Raw genomic sequence first — 26330 nt, 5'->3', positions numbered from 1 at the left:
ACTTTCACTGTTGCAGTCATTCATTTATTTTCCCATAAGCCACCCAGGGGAGGAGGAACTAATCTTTATGGTAATAGATAGTGTCAGAGTCCACAGAGTGTTTGCTGCTATAGAGGAAACCACACATCTGTGGAGATAACACCAGGTAATAGACACACTAAATCACCAATATAAAAAAAAAAAAAAAAAAATGGTTACAAAGGACAGATCCCTATGCTAACACGCTTCAAGGGGAGGTCAAACTAATCTATAGAGAAAACAACTATCAGTTCAAAGTGTCTATCATATCTATCCCCGGTCATTGACCCAAAAATATGCTTTTTCTTAAAATTTTTATACTTTAAACGTTTTATATGGGTTATATTATGTGTTTTAGTAATACATGTCAAAGGATTCTCAGAGTACTGTGGGTTAACTTAAAGGCCAAGTTCACCTTTAGAATATGTTACATGAAGGTTTAAGGCGTAGAGCCAGCAACTCGTCCTTCCGAAAAAGTCACCATATTACATCAAGTGGAGTGTACAAAATACAGTGACTTACGCGTTTCGGCAATAAGCCTTAAGCATAGCCATCTTTCAGAACATGTTACACCTGTATTTAAAATGTAACATGTTCCAGGGCCTCCCTTCACCCCCTGATGCCCCCCCCCCCCATCATGTGACAGTGGGGAGGGGGGATCTTCTCCCCCGCAGTCACATTTAAAATCAACATGGCTGCGTTGGGTTCCACAAGTCATTCATTCACAGGGATCGGTGAAGGATTATACCTAAATTCTCATCTGCCACCAGGGCTGCCATGAAAACTGCACCCTGGTGCCAAAAAGGTTGGGGGCCGCTGCCATAGCCTATTGAAGTGCATTCTTATGGATTTTGTGTGGCCAGCTTTCCACCGGTAGTGAGCAGTAGCACCGGTGACATCATCCACTCCTTTCCTGAAGCATCTAAAGCCAAAGTCAAGGTATTTTTTTTTATTTTGTTAATAAAAACTTTAATTTGTGACATGCTTCATGAAACCACTTGTTTTGGGCAAACATGGGCTTGGACCAAACCCAAGCTCATCCGCGATTAGGAAACCTAGACAAGAAAATGTTCTGTGTAGAAGAGGTGATCTAGAAGGATGGTGTTTGGGTACCAATGGTTCTGGGCCTATTGGCTGCACTAACAGCAATTTGGCCCCTGGGGAAAGGATCCAACATATCATTCTGGTTGTGATAACATTGTATAGATCCGTATTATGTAGTATTGTGTGCATTTTATTGGTGTGGGATTATTCTCTGGGGTTCTTTAGATGTCAAGTCAGAGATGGTACAACCATAGCATTGGCTCCGTCATTACCTGGAAGGAGCGACACCGACTAGGTTAGGACCCAGCCCCCGGAAAAGAGATTTTGGTCCTTCTTTTTCAAGGATGGATCTGTAAAAGATAGACAAGGCCTGGGTTAGATAAAAAAGAAAAAAAAAAAAAGTTAGCTCTGTAGCCGTTTATGGCACATAAAGCGTTATAACCATTTGAAACCGTAATTAAAATATCAGGAAAGACGATTGGACATCATTTAGTCACTTCTGGTGGGTTTGGTGGGTTCATCCCTTTCCATGCAACTCTGCAGCTCTATAGAATATGAATTTGGGATAATGAATACATATAGGATTTTTTGGGCCAGGTAAAAGCTTTAAAGCCCAACTATAATGAAAAACAAAAACAAAAAAACAAACATAACAAACACCCTTGCAGACCCTTCCCAACCCTACACTGCAATAGTTAATTCCTTGTTAATTATTAATTAATAGTTAATTCCTTGTTAGGTCTAGGAGGATTTTAGGACAGACTGTAGCACTTAACTTATACCCTGTGTCGGTGTTCTCCCCCTCACGTTCCGGTCCTGGGGGGGCCTCAGCATCATCATGTACAATGCAGAGACAATAACTGTGCTGTACATTTTGGAGGCTGCAGTGTGACCAGAGGAGCTGTGGGGGGCAGGCTGCAATGCTAGACGCTCACGTTTGAAACAGAGAAAGGGACTGAAGACAAAGATTCTCCAGTCCCTCTCTCTGCAGCCAAGCAGCAGGGGGAATTTGCAGAGCACAGCGTGATTAGGGTGTGCCCAGGCACACCTGGCACACCCATGTGCGCACGCCTATGCATGCCATGCACCTTTGTCATAAGAAGTGCCATACCAACATAGCTGAATAGTTATAAACAGACCTGCACCTATGTGTTTGGAGCTTTACCTGCAGCTCCTGAAGGAGAAAATGACCTTTCAGATACTTTCTGTTGTAAGGCGAAGTCTGCCGTACTGAACTCAGGACAAACAGAAAATCGGCCTGTCTCAGCAAGTCAGCAAAAAACATTCAATAAAAAGCAGTTCAAGGGCTCTACAAAACAAAAACACTTTATATATTATATATATATATACACACACACACACGTTACACGCATACATTTTGTTTCATCTTGCAGACCTTAAAGCAGTATGCAAAAAGTGATATTATTTGGAATGGTTTAAGGCACCCTGAGCCCACCCACTTGTGAATGGATATTCATTAATGTCTTCCTGCTTCTCCTGCCGGCCAATCAGGAAGCAGGTCTTGAGACCCGATTGGCTGGGAGTCTCAGGACCCGCCTCCTGTTCGAGGGAAACAAGGGCCCTGGCAGCAGCCCCTTTCAGGAGCCCGGATTCAGCAGTGCACCACCTCGAGTGAGGGGGCCAGATCTGTTTGCTGCTCCCCCAACATATTGACCACCAGCCACTGGAGACTAAAAAATGTAATATGTGAACCTACCAAAACTATTCACTCAATTTGTGTCCAATAATCTCACTTTGTGGAGGTTTCCATAAAGTGAGGTTATTGGATACAAATGGGTTGGATAGTTTTCTCTTCTCGTTGGGTCTTGGGACATGGAATGAAGGGAAATCTTCTCAATGCCACAAAAACCACAATAAAATTGACAAGGGGTCTGTAACCTGTCCCAACTCTACCCAAAATTCAATGAAAATGGTTGCCTACACATACACTTATTTTTTTTAAATATTCAACCTTTGTAAAAAAATAAAAATAAAAAAATGAACCCATATTACAAAAAGAAAAAATGTATTTACCAGTATTTTTGCACGGAAGCCTTCAAAAGCATTGCATCTGAAATGTGTGGATTTCAGGTGCAATGTACAGGCGCAGGTCTTTACATATGGATTTATTGATCTCTTCAGGAGCACAATGGAATATATTGGGTCCATGTGATGGATTATCTCGACTTTCTTGTAATAATTATGAAAAATATATTAACGTGTTACAGAACTGGAGAAGCGATGTTTCAGGCTGCAGCAGTTAAAGTGTTAACTCAGAATATTAAAACACTGCCAGCTCCTCCATTATAGGCAGGCATACCACATTGTGCAAGTCTTTTTTTTTTAAAGGATTGTAAATACCCTTTTAGGGCAATCTTCAGGCCGGTCACGTGACTTGTGGCCGCTTTACAACTTCGATACATGGCTACTACAGGCGGGGCTGAGATCTCCCTCTAATATCAGCCGTGGGGGACGGTCACGTGGCCTGTCAGCCCCTCCCGCAGAAGCCCTATCTTGGAGATGTAAAGCGGCTGAGAGTCACATGATTGGCCTGAAGAAAAAAGTAATTTACAATTTTACAATCATCGTTTTTAGAAAACTTAGTATGCCTATAAATATAGATACTGGCAGTGACCATTGTACGTTTTTTTATTTTTACTCATAGCGTCGGGAATGGGGACGGAGACAGACACAAAACATGGGGCCGACAGGCAGGGAACAGGGGGTCAGGGGGAGAGGAGAACAAAGGAGAGCTGCCGATGGCAGAGGGACATAAACTGACCATGGTGGTGGCTCAGCAGCCCCGATTATCGTGGTCAGTGCAGAGAGAGGGGGACACAAGAAGTGGCAGCATCAGCCAGTTGTTTTTTTTATAGTTTAGTTTGGGGGGGGGGGGGGGGCAGATTACACAGCACAAGCACTGTGCTTTTTAACCTGCTTTAATAGGATCTAAATTAATTATTTATTTTGGGGTTAACAAACACTTTAAATAATTATTTGTGCCCAGATCCGGTCCTGAATATACATTTACTGTGTTGACACAAGCAAGCAGAACATGCTCTGTGTGTTAAAGCGGCTAGAGTCAGTTTTTATTTTATGTAGAGAAATGTTTCCAGCTGAAAGTGGATCTGCTGCATGTAGAGGCCGGATTCTGCACACCGGACCACATATTTCATGGATATCAGAGGCTAGAATAATGCAGACTGTACAAAACAGTAATATTGTTATGCAATGTGTCATAATCAGCTGAGTCTTTAAAGTATAACTAAAAAGCAAAACTTTTTTTTTTTTTTTTTTTTTAAATTAAACAAAAACACACCTGCGCCTAGATATACAACTAAAATTACTGTGCCTCCTTGAAAAAAAAAAAAAAGTATTCATACCCCTTGAAATTTTCCACATTTTGTCATGTTACAACCAAAAACAAAATTTATTTGAGATGTGATAGATCAACAAAGTGGCACATAATTGTGATGAGGAAAATGATGTATCTGCGTATATTCTGTGGCTATCTATGCCCGGAAGTGGGTGCAGATAGCTGTATTATACAGGTATCTGCACCCCCCCCCCCTCCCCCGAAAATGTGTCAATTGTGGCACCGGGGGGGGGGGGGGGGAGGGAGGGGTAGGAATTCGATGAGCGGAAGTTCCACTTTAGGGTGGAGCTCCGCTTTAAGTGGTTAACTGGACTTCCCCACCCACTGCAGCCTGCATGGAGCTGAAAGACTCTGGCGAACACTTACTTGAGAACTTGGAGAACCGTAGGGGAGACGGAAGTGGTTGGTCGTACGACTCCTCCGCTGAGTGTCCCAAGCTGTACCTGAGAGTAGTAAACTGGCTGAAGGGCGATCCCTGAGGACTGTAACCGTGTTTTGATCACCTCCAGGGGACATGTGACAATGGCTCCGACTGTGCCAGCACACCTGAGGACACCAAACAAAAATGGCATGTTACCACATAGCTAGAAAAAATAAATATTGGTGCATTAATAAAAAGCTATATCACACCTTACACCAAGAAAAGGCATGTTACATCATACACCAAGATGTCAAGCAGACCATACCTCAACAGCTTGTTTTGAAGTATGTCAAACATCTTAAATGGCGTAAATAGGTTATGTCTGTGATACAAAACCTCCTGTTCTCTAGCTCCTGTGTCACCTCCTCCCATGCACACCTCCAGGACTTCTCCCATCTTATGGAACTCCCTACCCCAATCAGTCCTCTTTTAGGCAATCCCTGAAAACCCTATCAAGCCTCCACATAACTGTATTTCCACTTTCTCCATCAGCTAATCTCCGGCAGTTATTACCTTTTGTATCACTTGACACCCCCCCCCCCCCCCCCATTTAGATTGTAAGCTCTAATGAGCGGGGCCTTCTGATTCCTACTGTGTTGAATTGCACACCTCCCAAGTTTTTGAGATGGGAATGAGGGACACCTATCAGGAAAAGAATGCAGGCATAGGACACGCCCCTTACCACACCCACTTTAAGGTGAATTGTACAAAAAAAAAAAGAAGATTGGTTAAACCTACAGGTGCTTTTTTTAACCACTACTATTCCTTTATATTGGCTTTTGGAATTTACAAATGCAGCAATTTAGAAATCATATGAAAGGTTTAGCGCTGGAAAACACTTTTTGATAGATAAAAAGTACATTTTATAGTCAACTATATAGATCAGACCAAAATGAGGACGAATGAGGGACAGAGGGATATTGCAGCAAATCAGTGACAGTCCCTCAAAGTCAGGGACAGTTGGAAGCTATGGAATTATATTGTAACTGTACTGTCTGCCCTCGTGTTGTAAAACGCTGTGCAAACTGTTGGCGCCATACCTGTATAATACAAAAAATATAAATAATTCTATTACTGAGAAGCATGCTTGCAGACACCAAACAAAATGGCCAGTTATCGCATGATCTGGAGAAGTTTTGAGACTAGCTCTGTTTACAGTAAAGTACTTTATCTAGGTTTACACATCATCACTTTCAGTAGGATCATGTAGAGTCAGCATAGCCATCATTCTGAGAGTGGCTACATTCCACATACAGTGGGACCACAAGGAACCAGCGTCGCCACCACCATACTGAGGAGGGCGGCTACATTCCACAAAGAGTGGGACCCTGTAGAGCAGCATAGCCACCATTCTGAGGGACGTGGCTACATCCCACATACAGTGGGACCATAAGGAGTCAGTGTAGCCACCGTGCTGAAGAGTGGCTAGATTCCACAAAGCGTGGGACCCTATAGAGTTAGAGTAGCCACTGTGCTGGGGAGAGTGGATATACATCCCACATACAGTAGGACTATAGACCCAGTGTAGCTACCGTGCTTAGGAGGGTGGCTACAACCCACATCCTGTACAGTGGGACATATGGAGTGAGCATAAGTTCAACCCGAACACTTGTTCTCACCTTCAGCAGAGGGACCCCCACCATGTTGAGGGCATGTGGCCTGGTATGGTTCGAGGGGAGGGGGTGGGGGCACAGTTGTTCACCGTCCCCCTTTCCTGACCTTCCAGGGTGCATGCTCAAAAAAAGGGTCTGGTATGGCTTTTGGGGGGAACCCCATGCCTTTTTTTTTATTATTAAAATTGTGACATGGGGCTCCCCTAAAAAAAAAAAAAAAAAAAAAAAAACACACACTTCAGCCCTGGAAGATTTTACCCCCTTAACGACCAGAATTTTTTTTGCGCTACGGCACTGCGTCGCTTTAACAGACATAATCGCAGGCGTGCGACGCTGCACCCAATCAAAATTTACATCTTTTTTCCCCACAAATAGAGCTTTCTTTTGGTGGTATTTTATCATCACCTCTGTGGTTTTTATTTTTTGCACTATAAACAACAGACCGACCGTCTTTTTTTTTTTTTTTTTTTTTTTAAAACATTTTTCTATTGCCGGCAATTTAAAGTGTAATTTGTTTCCCCCTTTCTAAGAGCCCTTTCACACTGCGCCACCCAGGGCGTCAGCGTTAAAGCGGTGCCATTTCTAGCACCATTTTAGCAGCGCTATTAAGCTGCTAGCGGCTGCGGTGGAGGAGCGGTGAGTTCACCGCTCCAAAGAAGCTGCAGGCAGGACTTTTTCTGACGTCCTGCCAGCGCACCGCGGGCTTTTCACACTGGAGTGAACGAAGCTATTTTTAGCGCTGTATAGCCTGAAAAAACGCCGGCAGTGTGAAAGGGGTCTAAATGTCAGTTTTGCTGCAGGAGGTTCTATACACAGTACAGATGCGCCAATTTACATTTTATGGTTTCACTTTAAAGCATCATAAAAAAAAAAAAAATCACTGCTCATTTTTTTTTTTTTTTTTTTTTTTTTAGTGTTATTTTTGCATGGATATCCCCCACATGGTAGTACCCGAACCCCCATACCCTTTTTATGACCAATTTAAACCTTCAAAATAGGAACTTTTGATTTTTCTCAAGATCGAGTCCCATAGACTTCAATGGGGTTCACGTCCAAACTTTTACAATGTCTAAGAGTTTTGGTGCAAACCGAACCGAGTGGTGTTCATCTCTAGTTTCTAGCTTAAGTTACGCAAAACAATCAGTCTCTCTCTTTTGCGCTCTCATACTAAACCTAAGGAGAAATCCTATTGGTTGCTGTGCATAACACAGCTGCTCTTGCTTCAGTCATATGCTCCCTATTTCTTTTTCTCACCTGGCCTCAGTGACGGCCCGTCCATAGGGGGGCGCACAGGCAAAGCCCCCCCCCCATCCATACGTCCGGCCCCCTCAGCTACATGGAGGGGTGCTGGATGCATTGATTTCAAGGGGGGGGGGGGGGGGGGGGGGTGGTTAGAGCCTGAGGCAATAGTGAATATTAATAATAATACTTTCATCCCATCCGTCTATTGAGCACCAGCCGCGTCTGCCTGGCATTATAAAACTACGCTTGGCTAACCCACTTGTGCCTAAATACACAAACCCATAATGGTGAATACTTGTAATTCCCTCGGAAGTAAACAGGGCTGTTTTGTGAATCTGAGATAGGAATGCTCTAACGACAGATATAGTTAGTTCCGCAAGTCATAAAGAGGCCGATAAGGAATTGGGGACAAGGTCGTGAACATTGTTTACCTTTTGTGGTGGGAACAGAGAAGAAGCAATTTTCAAATGTACAAAGCATCCTGCCAAGAGGCTGAACGAGGGACTAAATTAGGAACATGCGTCCCTGTTGTGTGTGTTGTTTCTCTAGGGAAAAAAAAAAAAAAAAAAAAAAAAACTTTGTGTTCTTCCTAATCAACACAAGTGCAGAATACAGTAAATGACAAACTCATTCCATCTAGGAGGGGCCCAGGTGCGGTGCCCATTGTCCACCAAAGCCAAATCCAGATCCAGATCTCAATGAAAAATTAGGCTGCATTCACACCTGAGCATTTTTTTTCTCAGGCTTTTTCTGTGCGTTTCCATACAGCAAACTTATCTGTTGCATCATTTGTTGCTAGGCATTTCAGCTTTTATTTCTTTTTATATTATCTTTCTTCTTCATTTATTTTTTATTTTTTGTTATGGTAAAGCAGTGATTCTCAACCAGGGTTCCTCCAGCGGGGTTCAGCATTGGGCAATTTCTGCTTCTCTGATAAGTTCCCACTGACACCATTGATCTTTTTAGCTATCTGTAACGAGGCAATTCTTCCCACTGACCATCACACCAATATATCATGAGTTGTAGATTTCTAATTTTTAGCAGGGGTTCCCCGAGACCAGAGAACTATTTCAAGGGTTCCTCTGTGTTGAAAACGTTTGAGAAAGGCTGGGGTAAGGGGTTAGAGTTAAGGTTATGGTTATTTTATTTTATATTTTTTTTTAGGGTTAGGGTGCTACTACTTTCTACTAATATTATTAAATATTATTAAAGCAGAGTTCCACTCAAAAGTAGACGCTCCGCTGGTTTGCTTCCTCCCCTGTTTTTGACAGGTATGCATCCCCACTTCCGGTAGACCTGGCTGTGGTGAGATGAGGTCCCCCCCCCCCCCGGAAAGTTCGGCCTCCCCCACTCCTTCATCCACCGCCGGGGCCAGTTAGAAAGGGCAGCATACTTCGCACATGCGCAGTAGGGAACCTGAAAGGCTTCACGACCGGTTTCCCTTACCAAGAACGACGGCGGCAACACCCAAGAGCCGATCGTAAAAAAAACGGCTGGGGTGCCAACATCACAGGATTCCTGGACAGGCAAGTGTCCTAATATTAAAAAAGTCAGCAGCTGTAGTACTTTAATTTTTTTTTGTGAGCTCTGCTTTAATACTACTAGTATAATATAAGGTTGAGGGTTATTTATGTATTTTTAGATATTATTCCTTTTTTTTTTTATTTGAGATGATTTTTAATATTTGTGTACTTTAAAATGTATTCATATATTGTTACTTTTTTTTTTCTTTTATTTCACTTGAGCAGAAAAAAAAAAAAACGCTGAAAAATATGTGACAAAACGCACAAAAACATGCAACAAAACGCTAAAAAAAAAACATGCAGACAGCAAATTTCTATGGGAATAAAAAAGCACACAAAAAAAATAAAAAAATAAAACAAACGCTCAAATCTGCCCGAGTCAAGCTTCAAAAAAAGCTCCAGAACTTTGAGCTTCAGGCAATTTGTAGTGGAGATGTGAACCATCTCCATAGAGTATAATTGTTTTTTTCTCCAGTGTTTTGGAGCTTCGAGCTATGAGGTTTGAATGGGGCCTTAAGGAGGCACTCAAAGCAGATATAAAAAAAAAAATAAAAAAAGTAAACTTGGACACCCAGTACCTGCTGTGTTGTATTGTTTAATTTGGAAAAAAAAAAAAAATAAATAAAAAAAAAAAACAAATGCAACCATTACACCCAAGACCTGGCAACCTGCAATACGATTTTTCTTTGCTCTTCAGTTTAATACTGCTTTAATCCATTTATTTATTTTTGTTTTATCCTTTGCCCTCCCTTCCAAGAAAAGATTATTCACCTGTGGAGAATTTCATGGTGTCTTACGCCAGGGCGTCTGCCAACAACACGCTTTCTTGGAAGGAAGAACAAGAACAGCACGACACGATCTCTACAACAATCGGAAGGTAGGGCACAATGACACGTGTACATTTCATTTAACAAACGCAGATAAAAGGCCTAAATCTTCACATATATTCAAAACACAAATATATTCCTCAATAGCCACAAATAATATAAAATCCAATTTGTATGCACCACATGCCTTTGGAAACCCAGATATTATTTAGTAAATGTAGGAGTGACATCACTGCACTGGGCATAGCCTGTGCAGAGAGCAGAGCTATGGGAGGGACCTAGCAGCAGGCCCCACCCACTACAGAAAACGACAGGAGGGGGCGGAGACAAGACCAGTCACCCTGCACAAGGAGAGAGAGCAGCAGTGAGCGGTCTTTATTACAGGAAGCTCCTACACAGAGGGAACGTCTCAGACTGGATTACTGCACAGATCTGGAAGAAATACACAAAGCACACGGAGATTCAAGGAAGAATACACATGGCAAATGTATGTAGATAATATTTGCTTATCCCAGAGTTAAAGTGTAACTCCACTTTCGTGGGGAAAAAAATAGCAAAAAAACAAAAACAAAACATAATTTAGCGTATATAATTGTGACTCTAGTTATATTGTCATTGAATGTTCCTAAAATTACCTTTACTTTTCAGGCTGGGTTCACATTGGTGCGATGTTAGACATTGCATGCGATTCGCAACGCATTGCTGTGCAGATCACATGCGATGTGAATTCAGCCGTACAGATTTCAGCTTTTTTTTTTCCTTTACATGAACCTGGCAAGGATACAGTTAAAGGCAATAGAAAAAGATGTTCCATTATCCTCTCTGCCACCCGCGTTCCCAGATTTGCAAGTGAAATGCCCAGCAGAGGCTGCGAGGCCTGGAAACGTTCTCTAGAACGATGCCGTCACCCGGGACACGGCTCTGCATCAACAGAATTTCCTGGCCGGGGCCCCCGAGCTCCCAACGTGACTTGTGTGCTGTGCAAACAAAACCAGCCTGGCTCAGCATGTTCCCTACTCTGCGAAAAGTGCTGTGCACAGGACTCCGCGCTGCCCGGACGCCAAGGCGTTTCTACACCCTGTCCGGTGCTGCTCAGGGTGGTAAAACCCCAGGTAAAAGTATCACTTAAATTCCCATTGCACTTATTCCTAGCGGGGTAGGAAGGTTCTGCCAGCTGATTGAAAAAGGTCCTAATTATGTTTATTTTAACCACTTAATAACCGGCCTATAGCCGATTAACGGCTATAGGTCGGTTTGCTATCTCTGAGAGGCCGTTAATTAACGGCCTCCCGGAGAATCGTTCGTGCGCGCCCCCTGGGGCGCGCACGCCGGAACATCCGTGCTCGCCGAGTTCACGGGACCCGGCGCAACACGGATCGCGGTAAAGGACCAATGGCAGCGGTCCTTTACCACGTGATCGCTCCGTCCAATGACGGAGCGATCACAAATGTAAACACACCTGTGCCACATCTGTGCCACCTGTGCGACCTGTGCCACCTTTGCCACCTCTGTGCCACCTCTGTGCCAGCAGAGCCACCCCAGTGCCACCCCAGTGCCACCCCAGTGCATACCAGTGCCACACCAGTGCCACACCAGTGCCACACCAGTGCCACACCAGTGCCACCTGTGCCCATCAGTGCCACCTGTGCCCATCAGTGCCACCTGTGCCCATCAGTGCCACCTGTGCCCATCAGTGCCACCTGTGCCCATCAGTGCCACCTGTGCCCATCAGTGCCACCTGTGCCCATCAGTGCTCATCTGCGCCACTGCAGTGCCACATCAGTGCCGCCCCAGTGCATACCAGTGCCACACCAGTGCCACACCAGTGCCACACCAGTGCCACCTGTGCCCATCAGTGCCACCTGTGCCCATCAGTGCCACCTGTGCCCATCAGTGCCACCTGTGCCCATCAGTGCCACCTGTGCCCATCAGTGCTCATCTGCGCCACTGCAGTGCCACATCAGTGCCGCCCCAGTGCATACCAGTGCCACACCAGTGCCACACCAGTGCCACACCAGTGCCACCTGTGCCCATCAGTGCCACCTGTGCCCATCAGTGCCACCTGTGCCCATCAGTGCCACCTGTGCCCATCAGTGCCACCTGTGCCCATCAGTGCTCATCTGCGCCACTGCAGTGCCACATCAGTGCCGTCTGTGCCCACCAGTGCCGCCTGTGCCCACCAGTGCCGCCTGTGCCCACCAGTGCCGCCTGTGCCCACCAGTGCCGCCTGTGCCCACCAGTGCCATCTGTGTGCTAATCAGTGCCACCAGAGCCACACCAGTGCCACCAAAGTCACTATAGTGCCCATCAGTGCCACCTGTGCCCATCAGTGCCACCTGCGCCCATCAGTGCCACCTGTGCCACTGCAGTGCCCCATCAGTGCCGCCTGTGTCCATCAGTGCCGCCTGTGTCCATCAGTGCCCACCTGTGCCCATCAGTGCCCACCTGGGTGTTAGCTTTCCAAAATGGGGTCACTTTGTGGGCGTTTCTATTGTCCTGGTGCTCCAGGGCCTTCATAAGTGTAATAGGTGGTTGAGGTATTAGATGTGTAATTTATGCTCCTAGAACGCCTGAAGTTGCTACTTCAATGTTGGACTTGTGTATGTGGCCAGGCTGTGTAAAAGTCTAACACATGTGGTATCACCGTACTCAGGAGGAGCAGCAGAATGTATTTTGGGGTTTCATTTGTGGAATGTATATGCCGTGTGAGAGAAATAGCCTGGTAAAATGACAATTTGGTGTGAAAAAAAATTAAAATAAAAAAAATCTTTATTTTGCAAAGAATTGTGGGAAAAAATTACAACTTCAAAAAACTAACCGTGCCACGTACTAAATACCTTGGAATGTCTACTTTCCAAAAAGGGGTCATTTGGGGGGTTTTTGTACATTACTGGCTTGTTAGGGTCTCCAGAAATGAGATAGACTGTCAGTACATCAGCTGTGATCAAATTGATACATTTTCAGTGATTGGCACCATAGCTTGTAGACCCTATAACTTTCACGCAGAATAAATAATATCCACTAATTTGGGTTATTTTTACTAAAGACATTTAGCAGTATACATTTTTGGCCAAATTTATGAAGAAAAATTACTTATTTGCAAAAAATTTTAATAGAAATGAAGAAAAATGCTTTTTTTTTACAAAATTTTCGGTATTTTTTCATTAATAGCACAAAAAATAAAAAACGCAGAGGTGATCAAATACCACCAAAAGAAAGCTCTATTTGTGGGAAAAAAAGGACGAAAATTTCAGATGGGTACAGTGTTGCATGACCGAGTAATTGTCATTCAAATTGTGAGAGCACTGAAAGCTGAAAATTGGTCTGGTTATTAAGGGTGTTTAAGTGCCCAGTGGTCAAGTGGTTAATTTAAAAAAATAAAATTGTTATACTTACCTGCTCTGTGCATTTGTTTTGCACAGAGCACCCCCGATACTCCTCTTCTGGGGTTTCCTACTGGCACTTTTGGCTCTTCCTCTTCTCTGTGCGCCACCATAGGAAGCCGCTTCCTATGGGGGCACACGTATGGGCTTGCTCCAGAGCCGGGCTGTGTGTGCCCATAGACACATACACAGTGCGGCTCAACCCAACCCCCTGCTCTCAGCTCACAGGATGTGATTGACAGCTGTAGGAGCCACTGGCTTCCGCTTCTATGCATCCATAAACGCACATATAGTGTGACCTGGCCCCGTCCCCTGCTCTCAGGATTTATTTGACAGCAGCAGGAGCCAATGGCTTCCGCTTCTGCCTTTCTGTCCTGTTAGAGTGGGGAGAGGAGAGAGATGTTTCCGCTTCCTATGGGGGCACACGTACGGACTCGCTCCTGAGCCAGGCTCTATAGATCCATAGACGCACACATAGTGTGGTTTGGCCCTGCCTCCTGCTCTCAGGATTTGACAACAGCAGGAGCCAATGGCTTCCAATTCTGCCTTTCTGTCCTGTGAGTGGGGAGAAAAGAGAAAGATGTTGTCACTTCCTACAGGGGCACACACATAGGCTCGCTCCTGAGCCAGGCTGTGTGCATCCATGGTCACACAGTGTGGCTTGGCCCCGCCCCTGCTCTTGGGATTTGATTGACAGCAGCAGGAGCCAATGGCTTTAGCCTTTCTGTCCTGTGAGAGCGACGAGATGGACATTGACGCTTCCCATGGGGGCACACCTCCCCAGCTGTGTTGTGTGCGTCCATAGACACACTATGGCTTGGACCCGCCCCCTGCTCTCAGGATTTGATTGAAAGCAGCGGGAGCCAATGGCTTTGGCCTTTCTGTCCTGTGAGAGCGAGGAGAGAGACATTGACGCTTCTCATGGGGGCACACGTATGGCCACTCTCCCCAGCTGCGTTGTGTGCATCCATAGACACAGTGTGGATTGGACCTGCCCCCTACTCTCAGGATTTGATTGCCAGCAGCAGGAGCCAACCACTTCTGCATTTCTGTCCTGTTCTGTGTGTTTTGTGTGCGAGCCCGGAGAGAGACGTTGCCAACAGGAACATTGCTAGTAAAAGTGAGGCAAGTATTTAAAGGGTGAGGGGGCGATACAAATACTGAAAAATTGTTTACATTAAGAATGCAGTAAAGTGGTTCTAAACGGCGGAAGGTTTTTCACCTCCATGCATGAAAAAAAAAAAAAAAAAAAAAAGCAAGCATCTGCAGCTTTCCCTGTGCTATTCTCTCCCCCCCCCCCCCCACCAAATACCCAAATACATACTGGAGCCCGACTATAATATGCACAAGAGCTGCTGCTCTCCCAAGTCTCTGCCTCCTCATTGGATGAGATACAGCAGCCAATGGTTGCTGTCAATCACAGCCAGGGAGGAGGGAGCAGGAGGGGTGGAACTGAGCCACGCTTTGTGTCCCATAGACACACAGAGGTGGCTCTAGAGCGAGCATGCGCCAGTGCCCCCATAGCAAGCGGGTTGCTATGGGGGCACTCGGTAAGCGGGCGCAGGAGCCTAGATCGCCAGAGAGGGACTCGAGGAGGAGCAGGATCGAAGCTGCTCTGTGTAAACCATTACACAGAGCAGATAATTATGTTTGTTATTTAAATAAATACTTGGAGGTTTAATAAAAAAAAAATAATTCCCTTTAAAAAAAAAAAAAAGTGTTCCCTTTAGAAACATTTTAACTTCCTATTCCCACCTGTGCATTTTGTAACGCAATGCTCCAAAATGCTCAACATCAATTGTGCCTGTTCACACTTGAGCGCAGTGTCGCTTGAAAAAGTACATCTTTTGAGCTACAAGCATCAAACATTTTTGGCCCCAATAAACTTCAAATAGGTGTGCCCAAAAAATGTGCGCAACATGCGTTTTTTTCCTCCCCTAGTAACTAGCTTTCCATTGGCTAAAAGTATAATAATAATAATATTATTGTTAATTTGGTCAGTTGCTGATATTGGATGATGTCCTTTGATTTTATCTATTTTGTCTGTTTCAATAAGGAAAAGCTAATAAAAATTGACAATTACAAAAATAAAAAATGCTCAAGAAAAAAAAAAAAAAAAAAAAAACAAACAAAAAGAGAAAAACCTTACTTTAACAATAAAAAAAAAATAAAAAACACAAGGAAAGAATGACCAAAAAAAGCAATCACAATTCCCTCAGTAAACATGGCCGCCTTCCAAGCATGAAGCAGATGATATCCACCTTTCTTTCTAAGAAAACACTTTTCCTCTTCACCCGCAATGGTGACTCACGGAGGTGTGGAGGAGTTTGTACTTCCAGGTAAATTGATGGATGCATTTCACAGGAAAATAGTTACGCAAAGCAGAATTAAAGTATAACTAAAATCAAAACTTTTTTTTTTTTTTGTTTTGGATAAGAGTGGAGAGGGTTTTGAACCCCTGTTAGCTTTTATTGCTGTCCGTGTCCCCGCTAGGGAGGTTTCCCCTATTTGTCCTGTTTACTATTACCATTGAAAGTAAAATAAATCCAACATTTTGGGGTGTCCTCAGAAAATATAGGAGGGAAAAATCTTCCAATGTGGACATTTTAATTTGAAGGGATTTCCTCTCACTTCCCGTTTGGCTATGGGACAGGAAGTAAAGGGAAATCCCTGAAATGGGACAGAGATGGCAAAAAAAAAAAAAAAAAAGTGGCGGCAGGAGTTATTTTTTTTCTTTTGGGGGAGCGGCAAACTGTCCCTCGACACTACCCACCCCCCAGTCGGCCAGCCAGCGGCAGCAGCAACCCCTCACCCCCCCCCCCCCCCCCCCGGAGGACAGTCGGGACATCAAAGCCCCGCCTTTACCCCAACTAGGAATTGGGCAGGCAGCGTGCCTGGGCAGATTTCTTACTCCTCCTGTGGATCACGGGGGGGGAATTCTGCTGTGCACCCCCTCCATTTAGGTGTCCAATAGGATGGCCTGACCCTTCAGCCAATCAGGGAACCGGTATTAGCCCTGCCACGCTTCCTGATTGGCGGAGAGCCGATTCGATGTTAGAAAAGCGAATATTAATTTGCTTTTCTAACACGCCTGGGTGAGTTCCGAGTGCAAAGCTCTGCGCCTATTTAGAAGCCTATTAGAGCCGATGGCTCTAATCAGGCCCTTTGAAAAAACACCCGCCACTGTAATTTATGTGCCCAGGGGCCTGAAAGGGGCCAGACACATGAATAGAGGGTGGCTGGGCGGCCGTGGATAGATTCATAATATGCATGAATCCATCTATTAATCATATAGAGGGTGGCATGGATAGAGGGGGCAGCACCTGTGCGCCCTTAATGGACAGGCCGCCCCTGGTTCTACTTTAAACCCAAATAAGAAACAACTAAACTCATAGATGTGATGGCTGCATTAGTTATCTTTTTGTTAGTTCCACCACCCCTTTATTTTTAACTGGTAATAAGGGATGAGCTCAGGCGTGTTCCCGGCGGGCTCTGCACGTGTTCCAATGTGAACACGCCTGAGCTTATCCCTACTGGTGATCCAGCCAGTAAGTCTGTTTTTCTACTCCCTTTAACAGACCCAAGCTGTCCAGCAAAAGGGGGAATTTGCAGGGATGAGACAAACCATTTACCACTGACAAGGGTGCTTACAATGATCAGCTTTAATGTATTTACATAAAACGTTTATCCTAAGACCCCTTTCACACTGCGGCAGTCTTCAGGCGTTTTAGCATTTTAGATAGGGGTTATAGGCCTCTTACCCTGTCAGTGACCACCCCCCCCCCCCATCTGTGTCCCCATTGGGTAGATTTCCTGCTTCTTTCTGTCCCATAGCCAAAACAAGAAGTGATGAGAGTAAATCCCTTCCAAGTGTGGAGCTCCCTGGTTGTCACCAGAACTTGTGTCCACATTGGAAGATCTCCCCTCTATTACTATTCTGGCGGCAACCAAAAAATTGGTATTTTCTTTCACTTTCAGTCTCTGTGATAACAGCTAACAGGACGCAGAGAAGGAAAATCTCCCTAATGGGGACACAGACAGCAATAAAAACTTTATCGAGTGGGGAGGAGGATTAGAAACCTTAAGCAAAAAATAAATAAATAATAATAATAATAAATATTTTTATTATATTATTAAAAGTAATATAATAATAATAATAATATTTTATAATATTTTTATTATATAGTTAGTAATATTATTAATAATAATGTTATAATAAAATTATTATTTTATTATAATAATAATAATAATAATAATTATAATAATAATAAAGTCGCCTTCTCAGCACCCACACCACCATAATCAGTCAAATTGGTCAAGTTCAGCAGGTGAGCCATGATGAACACCATGTCCACGGCATACACACCCCCCCGCTAGGCTAGGACCATTCCTCTGCTGAGGGACTACAACCCCCAGCATGTCCTGATATTTGACACAAACACTCAGCCAGTGGAGGGGCCCGAATTAAACCTTCTGGGGTCACGGCTGACAGGTGTCAAATATCAGTCCCGTGATATGACGCCATCTGCAGGCCTGCATGTGATCAGTGGCGTGGGTTGGGGGGGGGGGGGGGGGGGGAATCATTGAGGAACACGGACCCTTCACTGCTCACATGACGGAGCACACCTCTCCCTGACCTATCCTTCATTTAGCAGCCATGGCACAGCGTGGGGCGGTATTATTATCTCCGGTCACACTGCCAGTGACCTTATTACACCGGCCAACAAATCAGCCTGACAGTCCCAATCCTCTTACACTCGGGATAATACAGATTTCATTGGAAAGGAATAAAAGGTGGTCGGTGCGGCAGTCTAATTAGCTTTAAATTAAGGTGTGCTGTATAGTCCATTTAAATCTGAGATCTGGACACAAAACATAAATTAAAAAAAAAAAAAAAGTAATTTAACCACCTTACAGACCGGAAGATTTACCCCCTTAATGACAGGGCCATTTTTTTCATACGACACTACGTTGCTTTAACTAACAATTGCGTGGTCGTGTGACGATGTACCCAAACAAATTTTTTCCCCCCAGATAGAGCTTTTTTTGGTAGTATTTGATCACCCCAAAAATAAAAAAAACCCACACAGACACCAATACTTTTTACTTTTTTTTTTTTATATACATTTTATTTTTTTGGGGATATTATAGCAAAAAAGTAAAAAAATATTTTTTTTTTTTACCAAAAATATACATCGACCTAAACTGATGAAGAAATTTTTATTTATTTTTTTCGGGATATTATAGCAAAAAAGTAAATGTTTTTTGTTTACCAAAAATATACACCGACCTAAACTTGATGAAGACTTATTTTTTTTAATTTTTTTGGATATTATGGCAAAAAGAAATTTATTCATCAGTTTAGGTCAATATATATCCTTCCACATTTTTTTTTTTTTTTTGGTAAAAAAATTATGGAATAAGCATATATTGATTGTTTTGCGCAAAAGTTATAGAGTGTACAGAATATGGGGATAGATTTATGGCATTTTTTTTTTCTTTTTACTAGTAATGGTGGAGATCTGCGATTTTTAGCAGGACAGACATTGCGGGGGACAGATCGGACACTGACACTTTTTTTCGGACCAGTGACACTTATACAGCGATCAGAGCTATAAAAATGCACTGATTACTGTATAAAAGGTCACTGGCAGGGAAGGGATTAACACTAGGGGGCGATCAAGGTGTTAAGCGTTTACAACCGTGGGGAGGAGGGGACTGACTAGTGGAGGAGAGAGATCGCTGTTCCTAATCATTAGGAACAGCATATCTCTCTTCCCCTGTCAGAACAGAGATCTGTCTGTTTACATTGACAGCTCCCCATTCTGGCTCTCGTTCCCGCAATACTCTATTCTCAGTTGCTTAAGAGCTGGTGGGAGGAGAATTAACGGCACACTGAGCTTCCCAGTGAATGGCTGTGCAGGGGAGGGGTGTCAGGACAAGCCTGATCATTGGAGGAGAGCAGGCAGAGTTCTCAGCATAGCTAGAGAACTCCTGCTTAGTGTGGTCAGTATTTGACTGGAAAGCAGAGGGACAGGCAGGAACACCAGAGATTTCACACAAAGAAAGCAATACAAAGAGAACCAGATACTTTCTCATACAGCAGTCACATATCAGGAATATGAAATGTTGGGGTAACAAACCGCTTTAAAGTGGATGTAAACCTGATTCATGAAATCTGACCTGGGCACATATCTGTAGTGTTTACTTATCTCTCTCCAAAGCCCTATGTCCCATGTCTCTCTGCTGCTCCATTCCCATTATCAGTATGGTAACTTCTGACAACAAGGCAGATAAAACCAGCCTGAAATTTGTGTAGGGAGGGTTCTATCAATAGATTAGCAGAGAGCTTGTTTGTCACAGCACAGCTCTGAGGCTCGGTTCGCAACGGTGCGATACGGGAAACCCTGTGAATCACTACAGATTACAGCATCGCACCTGACTCGCAGGCAGTTCGCACTGCCTTCTGCAAACTGCTGAGAGTGTCAACAGAAAGTTAAAAGATATTCATACTTCCCTAGGTGGATGCTGCACCTGTCCCCCGGCACGTCTACACAGAGCTGAGCGATCGAACATCGCCAGTGGCTCGGTTCTCACAGATCTCCGAGCAGAGAGCTGTAGACTCAATCAGCAGCTCTCCTCTCTGCTCCTTCGAACTCATTGGAGCACTGAGCTCTGGCGGGGGGTGGAGCGGCTGGCTCAGGCTCTCAGTGGCTCGCAGAGAGGCTGAGCCGGGTGTCAGTCCAGGCACCTGGCGGATCCAGACTTTATTGTCGGGATGACGCAGTGCCTGGGCTGATTTCTGCAGTCAGCAGAGAGCGGACTTCAGTTGCTAAAAACGGGACAAAACTAATTGATCTATAGGAGATGGCCCAGCCTAATGAGCTTTGGCTATACTTCTCCTTTAATGACACCCCCAGATCGGTTGTCATATTGCAGTGTGGACTGTCAAGTCAGATAGGAAGACCCATGCAATCCGATTCTGTCGTGGACCAAAAAAAAAAAAATGGGTTGATGTGAGGATTTACATCCCCTTTCTTCTCCATTCCGATGCTTAATAATTAAAATATATATATATAATTATATATAATAATTTTTGTTTATTAATACTAAAAAAAAAAAAAAAAAAAAAATTAAATACAGATACCTAATACTAATCATTGGTAAGCTAGCTGCAATATATGTTACATTTTTTTGGTTTTGGATTTAAAAGAATTTTAAAAAGATGACATTTCTACATCGGTCATCTCATCCTGAATCAGCCGCCGCAAACAAGATCATGTGATTCTCATCAACAGGGTCTGTGCAGGCCGTCATCCCTCCACCATAAACTGGTAAAAAAAAAACATTTTCCTACAGATCAGATGAGTAGATTATAAATAAAAAAAAAAAAAAAAAAGGGGAAGGAAGGATATAATATAATATAATATAATTAGAATATATAAATATTCACATCTCCTATACTAAGACTCACTTTCATCGATTCCTTTCCCTTTTAGCAATCTGTAGCCAAGTATGCACAAAGGTCACCGGGTTCAGATCGCACGCTGCCGGGACATGATGCAACATTGCACCAGCTGGCTGCAGGCAACATGTACTCAATGGAAAATGTCCATTTATGTTATCAAGTATTTTTTTATGCATATATTTTTTTAGTGCCCAAACAAGATAATGCATTTACTGAATGATGAAACTTGCGTCTGGTATGGCGGTGGTAGGTCACATTGCTGGGGCACTGAAGGGCTTAATAAATGTGCATTTTCTTTGTTGTCCATAGTAACCAATCCTAACGCTTGTTTCAGTTTCGACTTCACAGAGCAGAAATGCTAGTCGGCAGCTCATTGGTTGCTACGGTGTAGCAAGAAATTACCTTTTTTGCGCATCAGCCCCTGGGTGTCTCATACACAAGACCCCTTTCACACTAGGGCCGCCCGTGCGTTCGTGCTAAAGTGCCGCTCGCTTTAGCGCTGTTCAAGTGACGCTTTTTGGGCGCTAGCGGGGCGCTTTTAACCCCCACTAGCGGCTGAAGGGGGTTAAAACCGCCTGTGTTGCGGTGCTTTTCAGGCACTTCGGAAGCGCTGCCTCTTCATTTCAATGGGCAGGGCATTTTGCGCTCCCAGACCGCCCCAAGATGATGCAGGACTTTGTCTAACGTCCCGCAAGCGCGCCGCCCCAGTGTGAAAGTACTTGGGCTTTCACATTCAGGCAGCATGAGAGGCAGTTTTCCTAGCACTAAAACATCTGAAATGCCTCAGTGTGAAAGGGGTCTTAGATCAGTGATGGTGAACCTTAGCAGATGTTTTGGAACTACATTTCCCATGATGCTCACCTACACTGCAGCGTGCACAAGTATCATGGGAAATGTAGTTCCAAAACATGCAAAAATTTGCTGAAAACACGCCATTTCTATAAAAACACTTCAAAAAGCCAATAGCTAAAGGACTGGGATGGTGGGGACCCAAGACAGACCAGTGTTGCGTTACCAAAAAATAGGATCGTGACCATTGGCAGCCCATTCCAAAAGGAACAGACTGCTTTTAAAGGGTTTAAAGTCTCAAGGTTTTTCACATACTACATTCTTTGCATTAAGGTGAAAAACCTTTGTGATGCACCAGGCCCCCAGAATCCGCCTTTTACTTACCTGAACCCTTTCTTTCCCGTGACAGGGACGAGCACACCAGCTACAGGCGGTGTCCTCGGGTCCTGATTGGATAGATTGATAGCAGCGGGAGCCAATGGCTGCGCTGCTGTCAATTAAATGCAATTATTGCAGGGGGCAGGGCCAAGTCCGGCTGTCTGTGTCAATAGACGCAGCAGCAGGACACGGGTGCACGCCCGCATGGGTGTCTCCAAGGAGATCGCTTCTCCAACAGGGCACTCGAGAAGAGCCAAGAGTGCCGCTTAGGGACCCCAGAAGGAGGAGGATCAGGAGGTGGCAAGTAAGACTTGGAATTATTATTAAAAACAAAAACCAAAAACACCTGAATCTTGTGTCCCTTGAAGGTGAAAAACTCTGTTGTGCTGCAGCTGCCCCCCCCCCCCTCCCTTTCTCATCGCTGAACTCCAGCCGCTGTCTCTGGTCCTCATTGGATAGATTGATCGCAGCAGGAGCCATTGGCTCCTGCTTCTGTCAATCAAATCCAGTGACCCTGGGCCGAGTCCTGCTGTTTGTTTCAATGGACGCAGCAACAGGACTTGCTCGCATGGGTGCCCCATGGAAATAGTCTCTCTCCTTGGGGGCACTTGAAGAGGAGAGCCAGGGGCACCACAGGGGAACCCCAGAAAAGGAGTTTAGGATCTGCTCTGTGCAAAACCCTTACACAGAGGAGGTAAGTAGAACGTGTGTGTGTGTGTGTGTGTGTGTGTGTGTGTGTGTGTGTTTTTTTATAACAACCACACACACCATGTTCTACTTACCTCCTCTGTGTAAGGGTTTGGCACAGAGCAGACCCGATCCGCCTTTTCTGGGGTTCCCCTGTGGTGCCCCTGGCTCCTCCTCCTGTTTGTGTCAATGTGTCCATTGACACAAACAGCAGGACTCAGCCCCGCCCCCGGCTCTCGTGTCACTGGATTTAATTGACAGCAGCGGAAGCCAATGGCTCCTGCCGCTATCAATCTATCCAATGAGGACCCGAGACAGTGGCTGAAGTTCAGCTAAGAGAAAGGGGGGGGGGGGGCGCTGGGGCAGCTTCAGCACAAAAGCGTTTTTCCCCTTCAAGGGACACTTAGACCCCTATCACAGGCACTATAGCGTTAAAAATAGTGCCTGCAATCTGCCTCAAACAGCTGCTCCATTGTCAAACCCAGAGGGCTTTCACACTGGAGCGGTGCTCTGGCGGAGCGTCAGGAAAAGTCCTGCCAGCAACTTCTTAGGAGCGGTGTTTACCACTCCTCCACCGATGCTCCCCATTGAAATCAATGGGGGAAGCGCGGCTATACCGCCGGCAAAACGTCACTACTGCGGCGCATTGCAGGGGGTTTTAAGCCTTTCTCAGCCGCTAGCGGCTGAAATGTGCCACAAATCCGACGTTAAAACGCCGCTAAAAAATAGCAGCATTTTACTGCCGATGATATGAACGGCGCAGTGTGAAAGGGGTCTAAAGCTTCAGGTTTTTCTTTTGTTTGTTTTTTTTGTTTTTTAAATAACCTGAACCTTTACAATCACTTTAATGATATACACGTCAAAGTACAAAATACTGCACATCAACTAGCAGCTGACGCAGCAACAGTCGGTGCGGTGTCAGAAACTGTCCCACGCAGAGCTAGATTTTTACATCGCCAGCTATTGATACAAATGAAACCTATACATAAAGATGGTTTCCATTTCCGAGGAATAGATCAGGATTTTCCACATGTAGATTTGCGTCAAACATTGTCCATTACATTTAATCACGAGTGGGACGATTTGGATGAAGCTATAGACATGCGTCTGGGAAGTCATATGACAAAAGTTTCTTTATGAGGCCTAAAATAACACGTCAGGTCTGGCTGCTGCTTAACAGGAGGTTACTACCGGGCAAAACTCCTCTGTCCTATATGCATTGAGGTTACCATAAGGGAAGCTTGAAGGACCGTACACAGGGACCGCACTGTACTGCTCCTCTCTGACCTAACAGACCTGAAAACAGACCCCATACAGCCAACTGAGCATCTCAATAGTACATAGAGCCCAACAGTCCTTCATTCAGAGCAAAGTCACTCTGACCCTCATTCATTATCATTTCAGGATTTATATAGCGCCAACAGTTTACACAGCGCTTTACAATATAAAAAGGAGACAATACAGTTACAATAAATACAAGAGGAATAAGAGGGCCCTGCTCAAAAGAGTTTACAATCTACAATTTTACTCTGGTCTATCTATATATATATATATATATATATATATATATATATATATATATATATATATATATATATATATATATATATATATATATATATATATATAAAATTCACTACTTATCCAAAAGTGTTTCCCAGTGCTAAACATTTCATCCAGATTTATAAATTGCTGCATTTAAACCAAAAAATAAAATATAACACACAATATAAAAAGGAATAGTAGTGCTAAAAAGCACTTGTAGGTTTAAAAGCATAACTCCACTTTTGTTGAGAAAAAAATAAATAAAAAAAAAATAATAAAACAAACACACAACATTTTCCTCTGGGTGATCCATGTACATTGCAAGGATTAGACCGTTTGTTGCGGATTTCTACCGTTTTTGTTATTCTGAAGAAATCCCTGTGTGCTTGCCTGTGTCTCTGTACTGAGTGGATCTAATGGGAGGTGGTTTCATAATTAACTAACTATCAGGTGTGCAGCTGGAAAAGTAGTAATGAGGAAATCTGCTAGGCCTGCATCCCTTTAGACACGTGCCTATTGAAAGTATCACTACAATATATATATATATATATATCTTACCTGTAAAATCCTTTTCTTTGATATACATCAGGGGACACAGAGGTCCCTCCCTTCTTATACACTTGTCTTGCTTGGCTACAAAACTGAGGACTCCATTAGGGGGAGGGGTTATATAGGGGAGTGCACTTCTTGCCTTAGGGCGTGCCAGTTTCCATCACCTATCAGTGGCCCTATAACCCACATAGTAAAAAAAAAAACATTTTTGTTGCAGGGGATGCCTAAAATCAGATTTGTATCTTGGGCAGGACTTCTGGGAAAATTGGTGAGCCAATCACACAAGCAGGAAATGTTTCTGGGGAGTGGTCAGTACACACTCCGTGTACAGAACACCTCCAGGTAGCCATATTGCATTGTATTCTCAGAAAATTACAGCGCTGCAGATTGAAAGGAAAGGTCATTTTTACAAACATTCAATTACAATATGATTAGTGTCGTGAATTGGATTGACCCTCTAATCATTTGTTTTTCTACAATTCAACTTTAGCCTTAGTTTACACTGAAGGCAGGTTTGAAATTGTGTGGGTTCAGCTGAACTCGCACAATTTCAGTGCGACTTGAAAGACGTCTGTGTGAGTTCATACAGGTGTCTATTGAAATCGCCTCTGAAGTCACCAAAAGTAGTGCAGGAACTACCTTTCGGAATATTTGTGCGGCGCCACAAGGTTGGCATCACATGGATTGGGAAAGTGCTGTTGCCGGCAATAGGCTGAGATTTGGCATTCGATTCGACATGTAAAGGGACATGAAAAAACACATTTAACGATTACCAAATACAGAGCAACATTATTATGTGTCTTTAAAAAGGAATTGTAAACCCTCAGCATTAAGGTGAAAATACTTGTGCTGCAGCCCCCCCCCCCCCCTTTTTCTTACCTGAGCCTGATCGTTCCAGTACCCCAGCTCCAGCCGCTGTCTCAGGTCCTCATTGGATAGATTGATAGCAGCGGAGCCATTGACTCCCGCTGCTGTCAATCAAATCCAGTGACCCGGGAGCCAGAGGGGGCGGGGCTGATTCCTGCTGTCTGTATCAATGCACGCAGCAGCAGGACTCGGAGCGCGCCTGCACGCGTGCCCTCATGGAAAGCGTCTCTCCGAGGGGGGGCCACTAGCGCCGCGTGGGGGGGTGGGCAGAAAAGAAGGATCGGAGCCACTCTGTGCAAAACCCTTGCAAAGAGGAGGCAAGTATAAAACATGTTGTTGTTTAAAAAAAACCTTTACGATCACTTTAATATCTGCCTGAAGTTCGGGTCCTTTCACACGGCTCTGTAGCATGCGTTTTTATCAGGTTTTTGCCGTTTCACATGCGTTTCCTGTGCATTTTTGGATTTCCTGCACCTATGAAAAATGGATAAATGCACCAAAACGCAAATGGGAGGTGCAAGTTTCATTCTTTCAATGGGAAGCTGTGCTTTTGGTGCAGTTTTCAACACCACACCAAAGATGCAAACATGCAGGACT

At 44.2% G+C, this 26330-nt stretch overlaps 1 protein-coding gene across 1 annotated transcript in view; it reads right to left on the bottom strand.

The window, feature by feature from the left end:
• The window catches only part of SLC25A33 (solute carrier family 25 member 33), a 52801-nt gene that overhangs the window by 14379 nt on the left and 12092 nt on the right, over positions 1–26330 (bottom strand). The window contains exons 2-3 of the mRNA XM_077458039.1: positions 4805–4984; positions 1335–1412 (exon numbers count right to left, since the gene is read on the bottom strand). Coding sequence (XP_077314165.1) covers positions 1335–1412; positions 4805–4984 — 258 coding nt within the window. The remainder of the gene's footprint in view (positions 1–1334; positions 1413–4804; positions 4985–26330) is intronic.

The sequence above is a fragment of the Lithobates pipiens genome, unplaced genomic scaffold (genome assembly GCF_037356315.1).
Source record: "Lithobates pipiens isolate NorthernLeopardFrog02 unplaced genomic scaffold, aLitPip1_a1.2 Scaffold_27, whole genome shotgun sequence".
Taxonomy (NCBI): Eukaryota; Metazoa; Chordata; class Amphibia; order Anura; family Ranidae; genus Lithobates; species Lithobates pipiens.
This window is presented reverse-complemented; position numbering and strand designations above follow the sequence as displayed.